General features: G+C 38.9%; 1 protein-coding gene across 6 annotated transcripts in view; it reads right to left on the bottom strand.

The window, feature by feature from the left end:
• LOC139718893 (uncharacterized) overlaps positions 1-17,370 on the bottom strand; it is a 129,784-nt gene that overhangs the window by 62,855 nt on the left and 49,559 nt on the right. For all 6 annotated transcript variants that reach the window (XM_071630338.1, XM_071630337.1, XM_071630342.1 and 3 more), the window contains exons 4-5: positions 12,982-13,127; positions 9,918-10,069 (exon numbers count right to left, since the gene is read on the bottom strand). In XM_071630338.1, coding sequence (XP_071486439.1) covers positions 9,918-10,069; positions 12,982-13,127 — 298 coding nt within the window. The remainder of the gene's footprint in view (positions 1-9,917; positions 10,070-12,981; positions 13,128-17,370) is intronic.

Below are 17,370 nucleotides of genomic sequence, written 5' to 3' on the forward strand. Positions count from 1 at the left end.
CCTTGCCATCTACCCCTTACCCACAGCATTTTGCGACACGCAGCGGTTCTATCCTTGGCGTACACTTTGTTCACTCCCGTTAACTCAAACTATTCGTTAGTTGTTCATGTACAGGCTGGCCTGTAGGCTGGGGATTATACCTGCAATGACACAAGCATCCTGGAAATAATTTAGGATGTGGGTAGGATCCCACTTGCCATCTTTGTTTCACTTGAAGCAAACTAGGTCTTTGGACCAGTCAATCTACCATTACCATGGCAGAGAGAGAGAGAGCAAGGGAAAAACAACACGTCAACTAGACTATCAGCAGCATTAAAAAAAGGGATCTATATAGGTGAAGCGCGCAAGGAAAGCAAAATAATATCTTAGTAAATAGGTCAAGTATGATATGCACTGTGATTGGTTGGATTGCATCACGTGATTGTGCGGAAATTTCAGCATTAGTGCCTTTCAGCACGGGGAATCCTAGACCTATGGAAAATGCATGGAGATTGAGGGGTCTTTTTACCATAAAAATTAGTGCAAGTTCTGTTGATGCACCAGTACTGGACTATAGACCTCATGGTACTACACCGTAAGTCATCCCATGTGCAATTCTATTGGGCCCGGCCTGCAGCCTCAATGAAACAGAACGGTGCTCCAGATAATTTTAGTATTTGTTTTTCTATAATCCAGTATAGTGCATGATAGAGCATGCACTAATTGTAAAATACACACAAATTTAGCAGATGGCCAACAAGTCTGACATCAGCGACTGTGAAATGAACACCGGAAATATTTACACACGTCGTCAGGTTCCTCTCTCCATGGAAAAGACAACAAGAATCAGCAATTACTCATGTCAAAAGAGAGAGAGAAAAAAACAAAAACAAAAGAGAAGTTGGTTTTGATAAGAGCGTCCGTGATTCTCTGACTCTCAATGTCTTCTCCGAATTCAGCATAACACATTTCTATGAACAAACACCCCCCCCCACTGCGAATGTCACATTATGTGCTCGGTATCTGTCCGAATACCTTTCATGTACTCTGTAAAACGAACATTTGTCACTTCCTGAATGGGAAGGCATGCACAGGAAGTTGATAAGCCCGAAAAAATGATGGCCAAAGCAGGGCCCTTCAAATCTCCCGACCACAAATGCCGTGAGAAGTGGGCCGAGGAGTCCTTAGTCACCGCCACTGATCAAAAAATGCGACGGAGAGGATGCACCTCTGGAGGTGGAATGACAGGAGAGCTCCTGGGGGCATTTCATCAACGAGTTCGTCGGAGTTTTCACCGACAAATTTGCTATCAGCCAATCAGACCAAGGATTTCATTAGCTTTTAACAGTTGTCAGTGTAAATCCTTGCGTCTGATTGGCTGATAGCTAATTGTCGGTGAAAACCTCCGACGAACTCATTGATGAAACGCCCCCCAAAGTAACACAATTCGTTCGCCCATGCACCATCACAGCCGCTGACACAAGCTCTCCATTACACCACAGAGTCTCAGAAACTGCATTACCGTGACTCCAAGCTGTATCATTTCTTATAATCTTTACCATTCATTTGAGAGGTTTCATGGGGCAAAGTGAAAATTCTCTTTTACTCAAGCCCTTTCCTGCACTTATGTAAATGATCTGCTCTGGTTGTAGAATATTCAGAAGCTTCTTGCCTTTGAAGCATTTAACTGGTCCTTGAAATGGAAACACATTCTAGATTATTACAGCTCCTGTATCTCACTAAAACTGGCTCAGTTCTGCAAAATTTGTCAATTTCTGCAAACTGAATGAATTTCATCAGTTTTGTCAAATATTCTCCAACAGATATGAAGATATGAGATATGAAGTAGAATTCAGAGATGCCAATTTAACGCCGACATGATGAAAATTTCTGCTGTGAATCCCCCTGCATTTGATGGGTTATAAACTGCATCAATACGTACTGTATGGAAAATGTCAACAATTTCATTTGTTCTGCAAGTAACTTTTTCTGGCAGTTAGAAATAAACAACTTATTCATGACAAGTAGTTTACACAGTACACGTAGTATTACATCATGTGGCAATCAGTGATTGCATAACAAACCAGAAATATCTGATATTAAATCATGGTCCTAGATGCTTCAAAATCAGCACTGTATCACATCCTTCTTTCTTTTTTCATTGAATATGTTATACACAAATGTAAAAGGAACATATTTTGTGGTCAGCCGTTGCTACCCAACCTCAGAAGTTCCAATACTGTTGTTGAATTTCGATAAACCACTTCTTCGCATGAGAGAAGTGCTAAGGAAATGGGAGAGGTATTTTCTCATCATCTTTGTTTAGCTTTGATTAACTCTGTGTTTCCACACTCCATCAGCCATGATAATCAGTTTCCGGTATAGGGTTGGACGACACTGATACTCGAAAGAAGGGAGTGAGCCCTCCGTTGTCCTATGACTGACGATCTGGCGACCGATTACCCTGGCTGCAGAGGAAGAGCTGCTGTCTGTCTCCTGCTCCAGCATCTTGAAGGTGCTTTTTCCTTCCCTCCCGTCCGATGGGAAATCAGTGGGAGGCAAGTCACGCTCCCATACACATTTTGATGGGGAAGATATAAATCCTATTTCACACCGATACGCGAAAAGGGATGACGGGTCGGTCCACCACAGCAGCAACGTGGCAGGAAAGACATGATGCTCATCTAAAGGCAAGCAGTGTGAATTTATTGCACAAGTTTGCTTTGATTGGAAAAAACATTCAACCCATTCAAAAGCAAAAGATAAAAAAGTTCATTCCTTACAAGGTGGAATTCAAACTTTAAAAGACTATATCATATGCACATAAATATGTGATTGTGTTTGTGTCTGTGTATATCAAGCACAGGCAGATAGAGAGATAGGTGCATAATAGAGAGACAACTAGCCAGCCAAATGGATAAACACACACAGATACTTACATATACTTACTACAAAATAGGCCAGCCATATAGTCAATATAGTCAATATCAGCAGAAGTGGCAATCGCTATGCCTAGATGTAATACACTGTTTTGATATAAAATGACACGACTTTTGACTTTCTGCGTATATGGCCCCAATTTGTACTACAGTATTCTACTCAGTGCACCTTCAGTGCAAAAACAATGAGAAGAGCATTAGCAGTTACAAATACAATGTTAGCAAACTGCTAAGAGAGGAAATAATTCTTAATATTACAGAGACATAAGAATCAGATAGAAAGAACTGTGTGATCAAGTACTATTAATTTCATAAATCATTAATATGTTTAATGATGACACTCATTGCATTTAATCGCATTGAGAAATTTGTTCTCACAGGAATTAGCCCACTTCATAATGAATACATGGGACTGATGGCCAAGTATATTAAAGGCTTCTGGGAACAATAGGGATTCAAAGGCACCACCAGAGAGAAGTTTAAAAAATTCAGTATTGCAGCAATCTGTGTTCGCTGTCATCCCATTACACTGTATCCTGATATTTTAGGCTGTAAAAGCCCATGGCAGCGTGGCTCCAGATTTAAGACCCCAAGATTACTGCAGCGGACAGTTGATGACCGGCACTAATCACCGCGCCAAGGTCAGATGACCTTATGCCTAAATGCATCACTGTCCGGAATCAAATCAAATCTGTACCGTCATCTTTCCCCTCAGGATCTCTGATTGCAAATCCGCGGTTATATAAACTGGCAGATTCCAATCCCTCCCCTCTCCCCCCTCACCCTAGTAAATCAATGTAAGGTCTGTCCACTCGTGAAATTAATGATATATGCAGCGCTGACACAAGGAAGACTCTCTCAAGGTAATTTCCAATTTAAATGTTGATAAATCACCTGGTTCTGAAACCTCTGAACACAACATGATAACATAGGTGAATCATTCCACACACAAAAAAGAAAAGATTACACACAGCCAAATGTAGTTCCTGCACAGTAGCCAACATTCAAATTAACGACTAAAAAAAAAAAAAAAAAAAAAAATGAGCACACTGTCAGAGCTCATCAATGTGCGACATCATCTAACGTCATACACCTAGCTGACCCCACCCAATGTGAAACATACAGAAATTTATCTTAGGAAGGATCTAGCTAAAAAGCTCACATCTCTCCATGAAAGTTTAAAAGCTCACATCGCTCCATGAAAGCAAAATTCTATGTGTATACATACATAATGTACATTGTCATAGCATGAGAGTAAATTAAAGATGCATGGACCTGGGATTTAAAAGGGCACTGTTTTATAGATCCACAATTACGCATCTGCCATGTTCAAAATGTCCGAATAAAACTGATTTGTACAGTATGTCAAAAATAGTCAAAATAATGTCAACCTCGATCAGTTTGTCTCTTGATTCAGCCATCGTTCCTGGCTGGATCAGCTGTACACATACAACTGTATAGATCCTTCAAAGACAAACTTTACTTGCTATCTAGCCGCAGAAACTTGGGTGAACATACATGATCTACTCTGACTGACCATTAACTACGGGTAGCTTTTTTACATTGCTGATCTTCATAATGAAGATGGCGGCGATCATCACATCGTTAAAACAGCATCCTCTTGAATCCTGGCTCTATGTCCCTTTAAGGAGCATTTTCCTCAATATGTACTGCAGAGTAAACCCTTTCAGGCCCATAGATTTACAGCACCACAGACATCTCAAGCTGTGTGATTGCAAGTGGTGATCGAAGAGTCAAGTGGGCATTGCTGTGTGTTACTTGATCAAGCAACCTGCATACTATCAAAAATACTTGGTAGCAGAAGAGAGTGATCAATTCTATAATAAATAGCCGATCTTTCCTACTCATACCTTGCCTTATGTTAGAGAGAGGGCAGGCAGCCTTGGATTGCACTCCTTTCAGTTGACAGTTGTTGGGGGGGGGGGGGGACAGGGGAGGAAGGGAGGGGGAAGAGGAGGGAGGGGTAGGGGGAAGGACGTAGGAAGAGGAGGGGGCAGCAGTATGGTCAGCATGTTATATCTGACAACTGGACAACACCTGCCATACAACCAGCCGGAAGTCACCCATTGATGACATTGAAGGAAATTAATCTCCAGAGCCAACTAAGGACAAAAATATCTCATCTGATGTGGATGCAGTGTTATCTGGCTGCTATCTCCTCTTCTTGAATGGAGAAGCCTCAAATTTTGATCTCTCTATTGCTCTTTCTCTATATATATTATCTATCTCTGGCAAATCAAATCAAATTCTCCTCATTTATAATGATGTGATGTGGCAATCTTGAGAAGTCTTGATAACATCTCTGTAAAGTTTCTTGCACTTCAGATTATGAAATGGTGATCAAGGGAGTTTCTTTTTATTATTTTCGCACAACACTTTTCTGCTTTTGCCAAAAGTTTGGGGATAAATTTCTGCCCCTTCCTCTGCGTTTACTCAAACATGAAAGATTTCCTGCCTGCTCCCTTCAGCTAGCCTGGAAAGCGAGGACAGGAAACAAGCTAAATATTACATATTTCCACTGCCTTAAAGTGCCACTTGTCGAGAAAAATCGGAGGGTAGATTTTTCAAAGGTAACTTTGCCTGTGTTTTCTGTCTGATATTCGAATGCATTTCAATTTTGCGAATTTCACAAGAGCCAAGATTCATAAAGTTAAAATGCATGCGGAGGGTCTTGTCGGCACTATATGCACTGAATGCCAGTGGCAATTATCAAAAATTTCATGCCATAAAAAAAGCCATCTGCTCCAATTCACATATGAACATCTCTTGCTTCACAGCAGTCTTTACTGCCTAAAGTATGCAATATACATTGTATATATTAAAAAAAGTCAAGCCTCTAATCTTGAGATATCACCGTCTACAGTGTGTTTTTCTTTTGCCCACAACGTGTCAAAAATTATTGAGAGGGTGCTACTCGATCCATAACAGGAAATCAATATGGATTAAAGAATATACTGCCTATGAATAATGCCTGTGACATCATTTTGTATATATCTTGAACAATGAGTCAATCAAATCACAATGGTTCCGACGCTGTTCACACGGAAACCTTTGTACTCCATATTGCACAAATAGTTAATAACCTGATCCTTCACAAAGTAATATGACCAGAGAACTCCTAGAAGAATAGGTTTTGACATACGTGGGAGGTCTGAAACTTCTTCTAAGGTTACTAACAACCCATGTTTGTCCTACATTATGGCATTTGTATGGCACTGGCTGGAAACACTACCTCTCCTCCCCCTCCTCCTCTTCTTCTATTTCTCTTTCTTTCTTTTATACTTTTTCTTTCTCTTTCATTTTTCTTTTCCTCTTCTTCTTTTCCTTCTCCATCTTTTTTCACTTCATTTGAAGGGCAGCATTCTATGCTACATATAATTTTATATCTGCAGCACAAGGGAAGCATATTGTAATGACACTATTATGGGAAAAATTATACAACACTTATTTAGAATGTAGCTATCCGATTGGTCGACTGCCCATCACGTGATATTTAGTGAAAGGTTCCATTGCATGCGCTGGCTGTCTCAACAATGCAATTTTGTTTGACCAAAATGTTCCATTGCACGCACTCTGATGTCACAATAAACAAACATGTGCCGCGCGCACTCAACAATTACAAGCGCGCTTACAAGCACATACTTTTGTCACTCATTTTTGTAAACAACTTCATTTCGCATACGTACGTACGTACACGTACATACATTGTACACGGTGACTGCAACTGTCAGGCTATTCATTCGTCTTTCATGGAAAATGGTTGCCATTTCTGTGCTAAATTCAAGAATCTATGAGTACCAAATCTGTTGATGTTCGAGGTGTTGTATAAAACAAATAGTGTATGGTCTTTACTCGTGCAATGGAACCAGATTTGGCACTCGGTGAAAGCTGAGGCGCACTTTTCAACTCGGCTTCGCCTCGTTGAATAGAGTGCCTCTATCTTTCACCTCGTGCAAAATCTTGTACCATTGCACTCGTGACCATTCACTATTTGTATACATGTACTATGTGATGGGGGGGGGGTGACTTGCAACTAATGTCATGATACAAACATATCCACATAGGAACTAAGATATTGTTGTGTTTGTCTTCCATCTTCAGTAAAGGCAGTGCTAAATAAATCATATGCTCTGTAGTAATTGCGCCTTCAGGATGAGAAAAACTCTACAAAGTTATGTCACTGCTTAATTCGTGTCTAAAATTAAATGCTAATGCTGAGTATCTAGGGGCAATTTCGAGCAACTCCGGCAGTGTTCTATCAGCAGACAGCGTGGAGTCAACCCACGTTTGGATCTCTGTCAATGAAGGCTCGCCAAAAAAAGAAAAAAAAAAAAGTCGAGTCTGATCGGCAAATTCCAGTTTTGGCTTTTTCGACAGTAATCAAATTGCACTAGAATGTGATACATGCAAGATTGGCCCCTTGGATGCTGCAGGAAATATCAGATTGAAATTAATTCACTCTCTACAGGCTTGAAAAACTTTGGATGGGGAGGGAGGCTCTCAGACCCCCTCCCACCCCCCCCCCTCCAAAACACACACACACACACACACACACACACACACACACACACACACAAATAGCAATATTTATGGCTGTCTTCTGACGGGAGACATGCCAAGCTGATAAAAGGATGCTAGATTACTTTCATTGCACAAATCCTACCATCCTGTACTCCCCTCCCACATCCATATCAGAAATACATTTTCACACTCTCTCGAAAACTACCTCCCCATCTCTGTCTGGTCTCCATGACAACCAAGACTTAGAATGTTACCAGTATAAGAGCCTCACAGCAAAACATTTGATTGAGTGCACTGTCCCCAATCCCATATACTCACTACTACCTCAGTACTGAATGAGGTTGCGTGCCAAGATGAAAGGAGATGTGAGAATTCCAACATTCTTAGCAGAAACATACACATGCACACACATACAAACAGCTATGGTGTAGAGTCTACATGCCAATACTCTAAGCCCACACTCCATAAATCTTATTTTCTCTTTCAGAGGCTATAAGCATGAAGTAAAACATGAAGCGATACAACTGATGGTGAAATACTTTATAGGTCTTGCTAAACTCTTTTCCGTAGAACATCACCAGTATCCCTTCACTGACTTAAAAATATTTGTTAGTTTAGTACAATTGCCTGTGCTTAATATGATCTTAATGGTTTTCTCTCTTTTTTGAAAAAGTGAATCCAATCTTCTATTCTTCATAGAATCAAACACTTCCTTTTACTATTAACTATCAACTTCCTACATTTGTGTCAATGAGAAAACATTGCGTTGTTAGAGTTAATAAAAATCGTCTCCATTGTTCTAAATACAGTGTATATACCAAAAAAGTGAAATTGTTGTGACAGCAGGCACCCACAGTTTTGCTGTTCTCTTATTTCTACAGTTTATCCCGCTCATATTCTACGCAGTTCCGGGCCATATATTCGATTTTAGAGAGTTATGAATTGATTGCCACTCTGTTTGAAAAGCATGGCGACCTGCTGAGCTACAAATCAATCTCTCCATCAACCGCAACTTGATATCATGATACCAAAGCACTTAGAAACTGATAGGAAAGGAAAATGTTTTGCATGACCTGCTGGTTAAGAGCTTAATGACATAACAAAACATCAGGTGACTTTATAATGAAAGAACACAGCCAAGAGGTCACTGCCCTGACCCCGAGTACCATTTCCTGTCCATTACTTCCTGTTTGTTTTCCTCATGGTGAGCTTCACAATCACATATCCTCCAGACAAAACGAAAGAATTAATCTTTGTTCATACATCATTATCTGCACAGATTGAAATTTGAAAATTTGATCAATATCAGTCTGATTTATAAGATTTAATATTGGTTAAAAATTGAGAAAAAGAAAATGGAATTCCATTGCACTCACAAATCATACTCATTTCTGGTCAGTTTACTTGGTTTGCATCTATTTAATATCTTTGTCACTGTGTGTACTCTTTGTCACACAAGGCAGCATATTGTTATGTGGAACAAAAAAAAAATCAGACCTAAAGATTCATAAGAAATCCTGATTTTGCCACTCTAAATGTTAGTCTTTGCTTGTTTGCAAGCCTCAAAAATGTATTTAAAATCTTGACTGACTTAAAATCTTCCTCCACTAAGTATATTCCAGAGAAGCCAGTACCATTCAGAGCAATTGAGAGCCTGCTATGAGCAGGAAATTATGAAAATTGGGTCCATCGACGTCACAAATCAGGCCAAGTGCTTGGGACTTTAAAGATTCTCAAGACTGCATGAAGTGAAATACAACCATTCACAAGATTATGTTTGAATAGTTACCACTTGAAATCTCTCCCAATGAAACTCATACTCCTAAAATTGAATATGTGAAGGAAAAATCAACGCCCCTTACACATTGATGGGAAATCGAAAGAGCAATATAAAACTTACCCTGTATTAAGAAAAGAAGAGGAAATCAGTTGAGATCTTTGAAGTTTTGTGACTCTTTCCTACGATTTTCCTAGCTTTGAGTATTTTGCTTTCAGATAAATATGAAATAGTCACTTGCCAAATATCCTGTTATATGAGACTAAGTTTTTGAAAAATGACTGTCGAATGGTGGGTCTTTTTATGTTTATATACAGAATGAGCGGCAGTTTGTGAAGTGACAATGTCATTGGCTCGCCAATTTGCATTCAGCTAAAATCACCCATCTCTTAAATATTGCACATTTTAATTAAGAAAGTTCCATGATTTTGTTATTTGTGTTATGTATCATGTACATCCCATTTGTGCTATTTTACTTGTTTCTCATCTCTTCACTGTTTTTTTTTTCAAAGGACTTATCATTGAATATATGGCCAAAGGGATTAATATACATAACTTTGAATAAAGGCCATTGTCTGCAGACTGCTCCATGCAGAGAGAATGGCAACAGATATGATATGCCATATTTTACGACCACCACTTCGACCACCACCACCACCACCACCACCATCATGTCGTACCTCACTGGTCCTAAGGACGATCCTGTAGCGGTATCTCATGTTGCTGTCCTTGCTGTTCTCCGCTGGACTCTCCTGCTCCTCCACCTTCTCCCGCCGCACGCTGACCGCCAGTGGACCGAGGCTGTCGTCCTTGCCGAAGTAATTTTGGTGCTCTGCAGATGACAGTGGTGAAACCCAGTCATGATGACAAGATGGAGGGGGGAAAAAAGTACAACTTCATCAAAGAATTTATCAACTTCTAGGAATCTACATCAACCTACATTTCAATTGAGTATATGAATATAAGAACGACCGAAGTCCAATTTTTGGCCAAATTCAGTTTGACATGGGAAATTGTAGCTTATGCATGGACTCATTTGTGTGTAAATGATAAATCCTAATTACCTCCGGAAGTGCCTGAAATGAATGAGTTAAATCTTATATTATTGTAAGAATGAAGGACTTGGGTCATTCTTACATTCATATAATAGCGCCCTCTCTCATCCTTCTCCCCTCTCAATAGCAGAATATCATGTATATGAATCAAAGAACGACCCAAGTCCATATGAATCAAAGAACGACCCAAGTCCACCACACAAAATGGCCTCTCCACAATTAATGTAAATGTTAATTGTCATAATAATATATGTTCTAATTTGTATATACAATGTTGCCTTCCCATCACAGTTAAATAGAATATTATTGGACAAATAAAAAAGATATGAAGTTTTTTTTAGTTTACTCGAAATGATCTTCCATGGACTTGGGTCGTTCTTATATTCATATACTCAATTATTAATTTTGGTACACCAACTGCAATATAAATACTTGCAGTCATCAAGTTTGTGTTACATTTGTTTATTAAAAAACAAAAAAACAAAAACAGTTATTTCTATGTGTCCAGGCACTTTTAGACTTTATGACTTGCCATGTTTTTTCATCAGGATTCAATTAAGTCATTGAAACCTGGTCTAATTGTAAGTTATCCACCTCACTTGAATAGGTATAGCAATGTGCCTCAGTCTAAAAGGAAGAGTTTAAGGGTTTAAGGGGATTGGGTAATCTCTATTCATTGGCAGTTAGTTTTGACATAGCGGTGCTAATTGGGGAAGAAAGCACAACAGAACAAACCACATTATTCCAGGCTAATCTGTACAAAGATACACTCACTTCATTTAAAGCATTATCATACCACACTGAAATTTCCCCTCCATGGAAATAGTTCTTAAAGTACACAACAGTGCCATTTGTAATTACACAACCATTATTATACCTAATCAATGTCATTCATGATATAAGAAAATATTTTAGCCATATTCAAGTTGAAAAGGGGAGAGAGGGCAGACATGGGATTCTCTAAAATGTTACATCAAGCCATTGGTTTGAGTTCTAGGAATCAATGAATGATGTTCATATCTCACAGTAAAGCTTCATCAAACAATTGATTAAAATCCTGTGTCAGAGACCAATAAATGCACATCATCCTTTCACGGTGTATACAACATGTCATGGATCAAATAACGTCTCTTCATTGGAGAGGCTGTCACGCAGAACTTGAGACACATCACGCATGCCAAATAGTTTGACTGTGAGAATTCTCCTTCCTCATAATATCTGTGCGTGCAATATGAGAGGAAGTCCTTGTATCAAAACATGGCATAAACCCAACAAGCTCTATTTATCCATCACTCCACACAGACTTTCACTTTCTGTTGCACATTATGTTCTCTGCACATCATCAGCGCCTACGTCACACCTTTTTCCCTCCTCAGAACGAAGCACAATTGTTAATGGACTGTGGCGACGTGCACAAGAAAGCGGGCGCATCATGGGGAGTCAAATTCGGTTTCTCTATCCGACTGCGTGTATCTCAAATGGTTGTGAAATCGATATGATGGTCCAAGTGTTTCGTGTTTCTTTCCACTGTCAAACCCATACAGACATACTACAGCCACTGCTAAACCATCACTTGAATTCAAGAACTTAGCAGACAATCAAATCAGTTTTGCATCGTTTTAAATTACAGATCACGCAATCAGTGGAGATGGTTTGACTTTCAATAAATCTCATCAGGAACCTCATACACACACTACAGCGATGGAAAAATACAGAGATTAGAAGAATATAAACCCGATTTGACTTGTTTACATTTCATCAGTAGGTTAAGTATCTTAAAATCATTACAAAAAAATCATCTTAATTCACTTTACCAAGCACACACTACTAATTGAAATTTATTCTTTTAATTTCACATCAAGTAAGAAAGAGGTGTGTGTATATTATTCAGACATTTCTAAATGATATCATACTGTTGTGTTGGTACATGTATTAGCACATATCCAGGTTGTGTTTATATCTCCATCAACATCCCCCTCACCCACCTCACCCTCCCCTCCCCCCTCTCTCTTCTTCATCTTCCTTCTAAATCTGAAATGTACATATAAACAAGGAAGGATCTTACTGCATGAACTTAAAAAACGAAACAAACAAACAACCTACTTGTAGATCAACAATATCTACTGCACAACAATAATGCCTAAACCAAACTACTCCAGGCAATGCAAAGTTCAACTCACGGTCAAAGACAGAAAGTGGACCCGGACACGCATAGAAGGAAAAAAATGAAAGCTGAGACAGAGAGAGAGACAGAGACAGGGATACACAGAGACAAACAGAGATAGGAAAAAGAAAGAGAAAGAAATATAAATGGATTACTCCTGTTAGTGGAGTAGAATTCGATTAAGACACTTTTTTGTAAACGTGATGGACATATCACTGCACAATGAAGTAAAACCTGCTCTCGTCACCATTCTGCAACCAAGAAGAGAGTACTGTGACAACACACACACACACACACACACACACACACACACACATACACACAAATGCATACATACATACATACATGTATAGGTATATAAATTAAATAGATAATATAAATGTATACAGAGAGACAGAAAGATACATGTATGTATGCTTTAATATACTTATACATTTATACACACATACCCGGTACACAAAAAACATAAAGAGAGAGAGATGTAGAGACAGGAAAAGAGAAACCCAAACTGATAAGTATTGTTACCGTGTTTGAGGAAGTGCTTCCTGTAATAGAGAGCCCCTTCATCTACATGCTCCACCACAGGGCCACGCCATACATAGTTTGATTGATCCTCAGCGATACCCAGATCAGCTCCTCCCCTTCTTTCCAGTATGGTCTGATGTCGATATCTGATTGCAAAACAAAGAAAAGAAAAGTGTATATTCATTCATCATTCATTCATTCATTCATTCATTTGTTCGTTCATTCATTCATTCAATCAATCAATAAATCAATTACTCAATCAATCAATCAATCAATCAATCAATCAATCAATCAACCAACCAATCAATCAATCGTTCAATCATTCGTTCATTCATTCATTCATTCATTCATTCATTCATTCATTCATTCATTCATTCATTCATTCATTCACTCATTCATTTATTCAATTATTTATTCATCTATTTATACATGAACAACCAAAAACATTGTCAATGGACACTGGACACTCTTGTCAATTACATTTGTGCAAGATGATGATGATGATTACTACAGGGTTCGACACTTACATTTTTTCGCTGGTGGCCCATTCAGGCCACTAAAATCTTTAAATTTGAAATTTTGGTGGCCCAAACACTGGGCTACCACTAATGTCAAGCCCTGATTATGATTTTGATGATAGTTTTTGATCAGGATCACTTTATCACTGCCACACATTAATTATGAGGATGAAAATATGTATACAAGTTATATTTGTAAGCTGAGGAATAACAGCATAGCTCACTACATGACAGGAAGATTCCTAAATACAGAAATCAGTAAACTCCTACCAATAAAAAGAAAAAAGAAAGACATAGCTATGCAATACTAGCAATTGACACTTTCAAACATATGCATGCTATATTCTAGACATACGGTATTACACACTGCTGAATTTACCAGTAGTTTGCTTTTGAAAGTTCACCTCTGACGGTCTAATGTCTTTAAAGGACAAGTTCACCTTCATAAACATAAGGATTGAGAAAAAGCAACAATATTAGTAGAACACATCAGTGAAAGTTTGAGGAAAATTGGACAATCGATGCAAAAGTTATGATTTTTTTTAATTTTTGTGTTGGAACCGCTGGATGAGGAGACTACTACAGCTTGTGAGTCATATGCGTACAACAATATAAAGAAAATGTAAAAGAAATTCAACATATTTTCACTTTTTTTCGCTTAATAAAAGAGCACTTGACTTGCCTCTTTCTAAAGGCAGGGGGAATAGTATTACCCATAACATTTGTTGGTAATGAGTCAGGGGAATGTGTACTTTTTTCAAAAGATGGAATTTTGTGAAATTCTCTTTATATTTTTCTTATATTGTTGTACGCATGTGACATCTAAGTTATTCATACACTGCAGTAGTCTTCTCATCCAGCGGGTACTGCACAAAAACTTCAAAAATTCATAACTTTTGAACGGATTGTCTGATTTTCCTCAAACTTTCAATGATGTGTTCTACTAATATTGCTACATTCTCTCAATCCTTATGTTTATGAAGGTGAACTTGTCCTTTAATACCACTGATGAAGTTTACACATTCTCCAATAGCTATGAATGGGGAGGGGTGAGGAGTTTCTGATAGGAGGTAACTTCCACATATATTAGTGCTTCCAGCAATGTACATATAGTGATGGTGAAAGGGTGGAATTTGTCTTCGTTTATGATGCATCTCTGTTTGTTTGTTTGTTTGTTTGTTTGTTTGTTTTTGTTTAAAACTCATTTGATTTAGAAATGAAGTAAATCATCAACTTGGAGACTCCACTCCGACACAAGCATCAGCAACAAAAACAATCATTACACTGACAGCCTCCAACAGCAAAGCTTCCAACAACAGTTTTAAAATGTCACTCCTATTCTTCCCCACAAGAAGCCAAAAACGTTGGGTCTGAAGCAATTCATCGGCCTCTCTTCCTCGTTTTCGAACCTCTGGAGCAAAGACATAATATATTGTTGACATTTACTGCGGGAGCAAATGGTACGCATGTGAAGACAGATGGAAGCAGTGCCTCGGGCAATCAAACACACGCCGCACCGCCGATAGCCTATGCATCAGAGAAATATGCGGCGGCGACAGCGGCATTACCTTCTCGTCAGGTCCCGAGACACAGAGTGAAACACGCAGAAATTTGTCACATCGGTGATGATTTATCAGTCTCCTGTCATTAGTCCCTGGATATTCAGACTTTATTATACATCATCCGTGTGACAGGTAACTCTCGGAACATGTGAGATCTCGCAATGTTCTTTCAAGCTGCAAGCTGTCGCAGATGGGTTTCCGGGAAGGCTAGCCGGAGGAATGCAACGGCCCTGGTTGTATACATACACCAGACAGGGCGGACATAAATCTGGTAATTGACCCTTGAGGATAATGAACACTGAGAAAAAAGCCTCGAATGCACAAGCTTCCAGCCTCTTCACTAGTCAGCATAATGCAAAGAATTCCTGTATACAATTCTACACCTATCTATCAAACACTTCTTTTGAAAGAATTCCTTTGTAATCCAAATGCTGAAAGGAGATTAAACTAATCATAAACTTCATGACAAATGTCCATTGTGTGGCTATCCTACAAATTCATTTGCCGATTTGATTCATTAATAAGACATACCCTACAACACAGAAAGTACTGGGGAATAGGATATCAGCTATGATATGAAAATAATCAAAGGCATGCATCCTCTGCATTTATGTTTGAGAGTCTCTCAAGTACACATGCAGCTTTTTATAATAGTGTCTCTCTGAGCTTTGTCCAGCATTCTCCATGTCTCTTTGAGAGATGTAGATCTATGACAAGTTTCAGTTTCAGAGACATATCAAAATGGTTGGTATTCAAGGAAAATATTAGAGATAACCAGATCTCAATGTCATCTGAACATTTCAACTGTCAAAACCTGAGACAATCAGTTTAAAGTTCATAAATCTGCGATACTACGGAGTGTAGTTTACATGTCATGTAGGTTCAAGTTAATATCAGTACTCTGAACTTGACATACACTTATGAAGCAAAAATGAATTAGGTAAGCATAAGTGTGTATGTGCATGGTTGGGTGTTCTTATGACATTTGAGGAGGTGGGACAGTCGTTTCCATGTTTCCCTTTAAAGGTCACCGACCTGTCAAGTCCAACAGGGCTCAGCTTTTTGGACTGCCTGCCCTCCATCGCGCACCCAAGCTGCCCTATTAATAGCACATATGGCTCTGGACATTTTCCAACCGGCACATGCACCAGAATCCCCCGCTCAGCGAGACACGATTGGCACCATCCAGAGTCATTACCGGCACCCCGACAAGTCAAGAATCCCGGCTTGTCATACCTGACATAGCGCACATAGCCCAATAGCTCATCCTGCCAGCAAACAGCGCCCAGGGCAGCTATAGATTCAACATGTCCTCAGCTGAAGCCCTCATGCTGCCATTATTGAATTTGCTGAGAAAAATAGCATGTAAAGTGTGTTACGCCAGCAACAGTGTAACCAATTTGAGCACTTCCTCTCCAATGACAACCTCCCACCGACAGACAGAAACACATCCGTATACACTGATGAAGTCCATGATTTCTATTTTAATTCCACTATAAGTTATCTGTATCAGTTTAGGATCATGCTCTTGTCACCTTGGGGGATGAGAAAGGCAGTAAGTCACACTCAACATGAAAACGTTGTGAATTAATTATTTCTATTCAAGATAATGAAAATATGCATCTATTATAATTATTTTCACTGCAACTGATTGGCAAATAGCCCTTCATTGACATAAATAAGCATTGATTATTCAGTGTTTAATAGTAGCCATGATTTTTAAAAAAAATCATAGGGATACACACTACGGTTGGACAAACCTTATACATTTACATTGAGGGCCATTTGTCAATCAGTAGCAACAAATTATTCCCACTTGACAGAAAAAAATTAGACCTCCAGGACAAACATGCACTGCTACTCAGATTATGGTCAAATCACACAATTTCAGCAACCAATGAATTACATTTCACATGATATATCTATCCCCATAAAAATGTCATTTTGCTAAAGGGGTTCTGACTTCAGACAGTTTGAACTGACAAATGATAAAGATTATGGATTGATATAACCATGGCCACGTTATAAAATATGCATGTAGAGCTAAATAGACAATATCAGAGTTGACAAAGAAGCCCTCCTTACGGCCACATATCAGGAATAAAAATTAACTCATGGATCTTTAAAAATATAGCTATGTTTTTGTTTGTTTGTTTGTTTGTTTGTTTGTCTTTATACCCATATCTTTCTCCATTCTGCAGACATCTCCCAGGGTCCAGATTTAGTAGAACCATTTTTCACAGCTCATGTGTGCTGTCATATCATACCCTGTTTGCATCACATTCTGTCCACACACCACAGCAAGTCAC

This window comes from Diadema antillarum, unplaced genomic scaffold (genome assembly GCF_040938485.1).
Source record: "Diadema antillarum isolate AM-2024a unplaced genomic scaffold, OU_Dant_1.0 scf00000101, whole genome shotgun sequence".
Lineage (NCBI taxonomy): Eukaryota > Metazoa > Echinodermata > Echinoidea > Diadematoida > Diadematidae > Diadema > Diadema antillarum.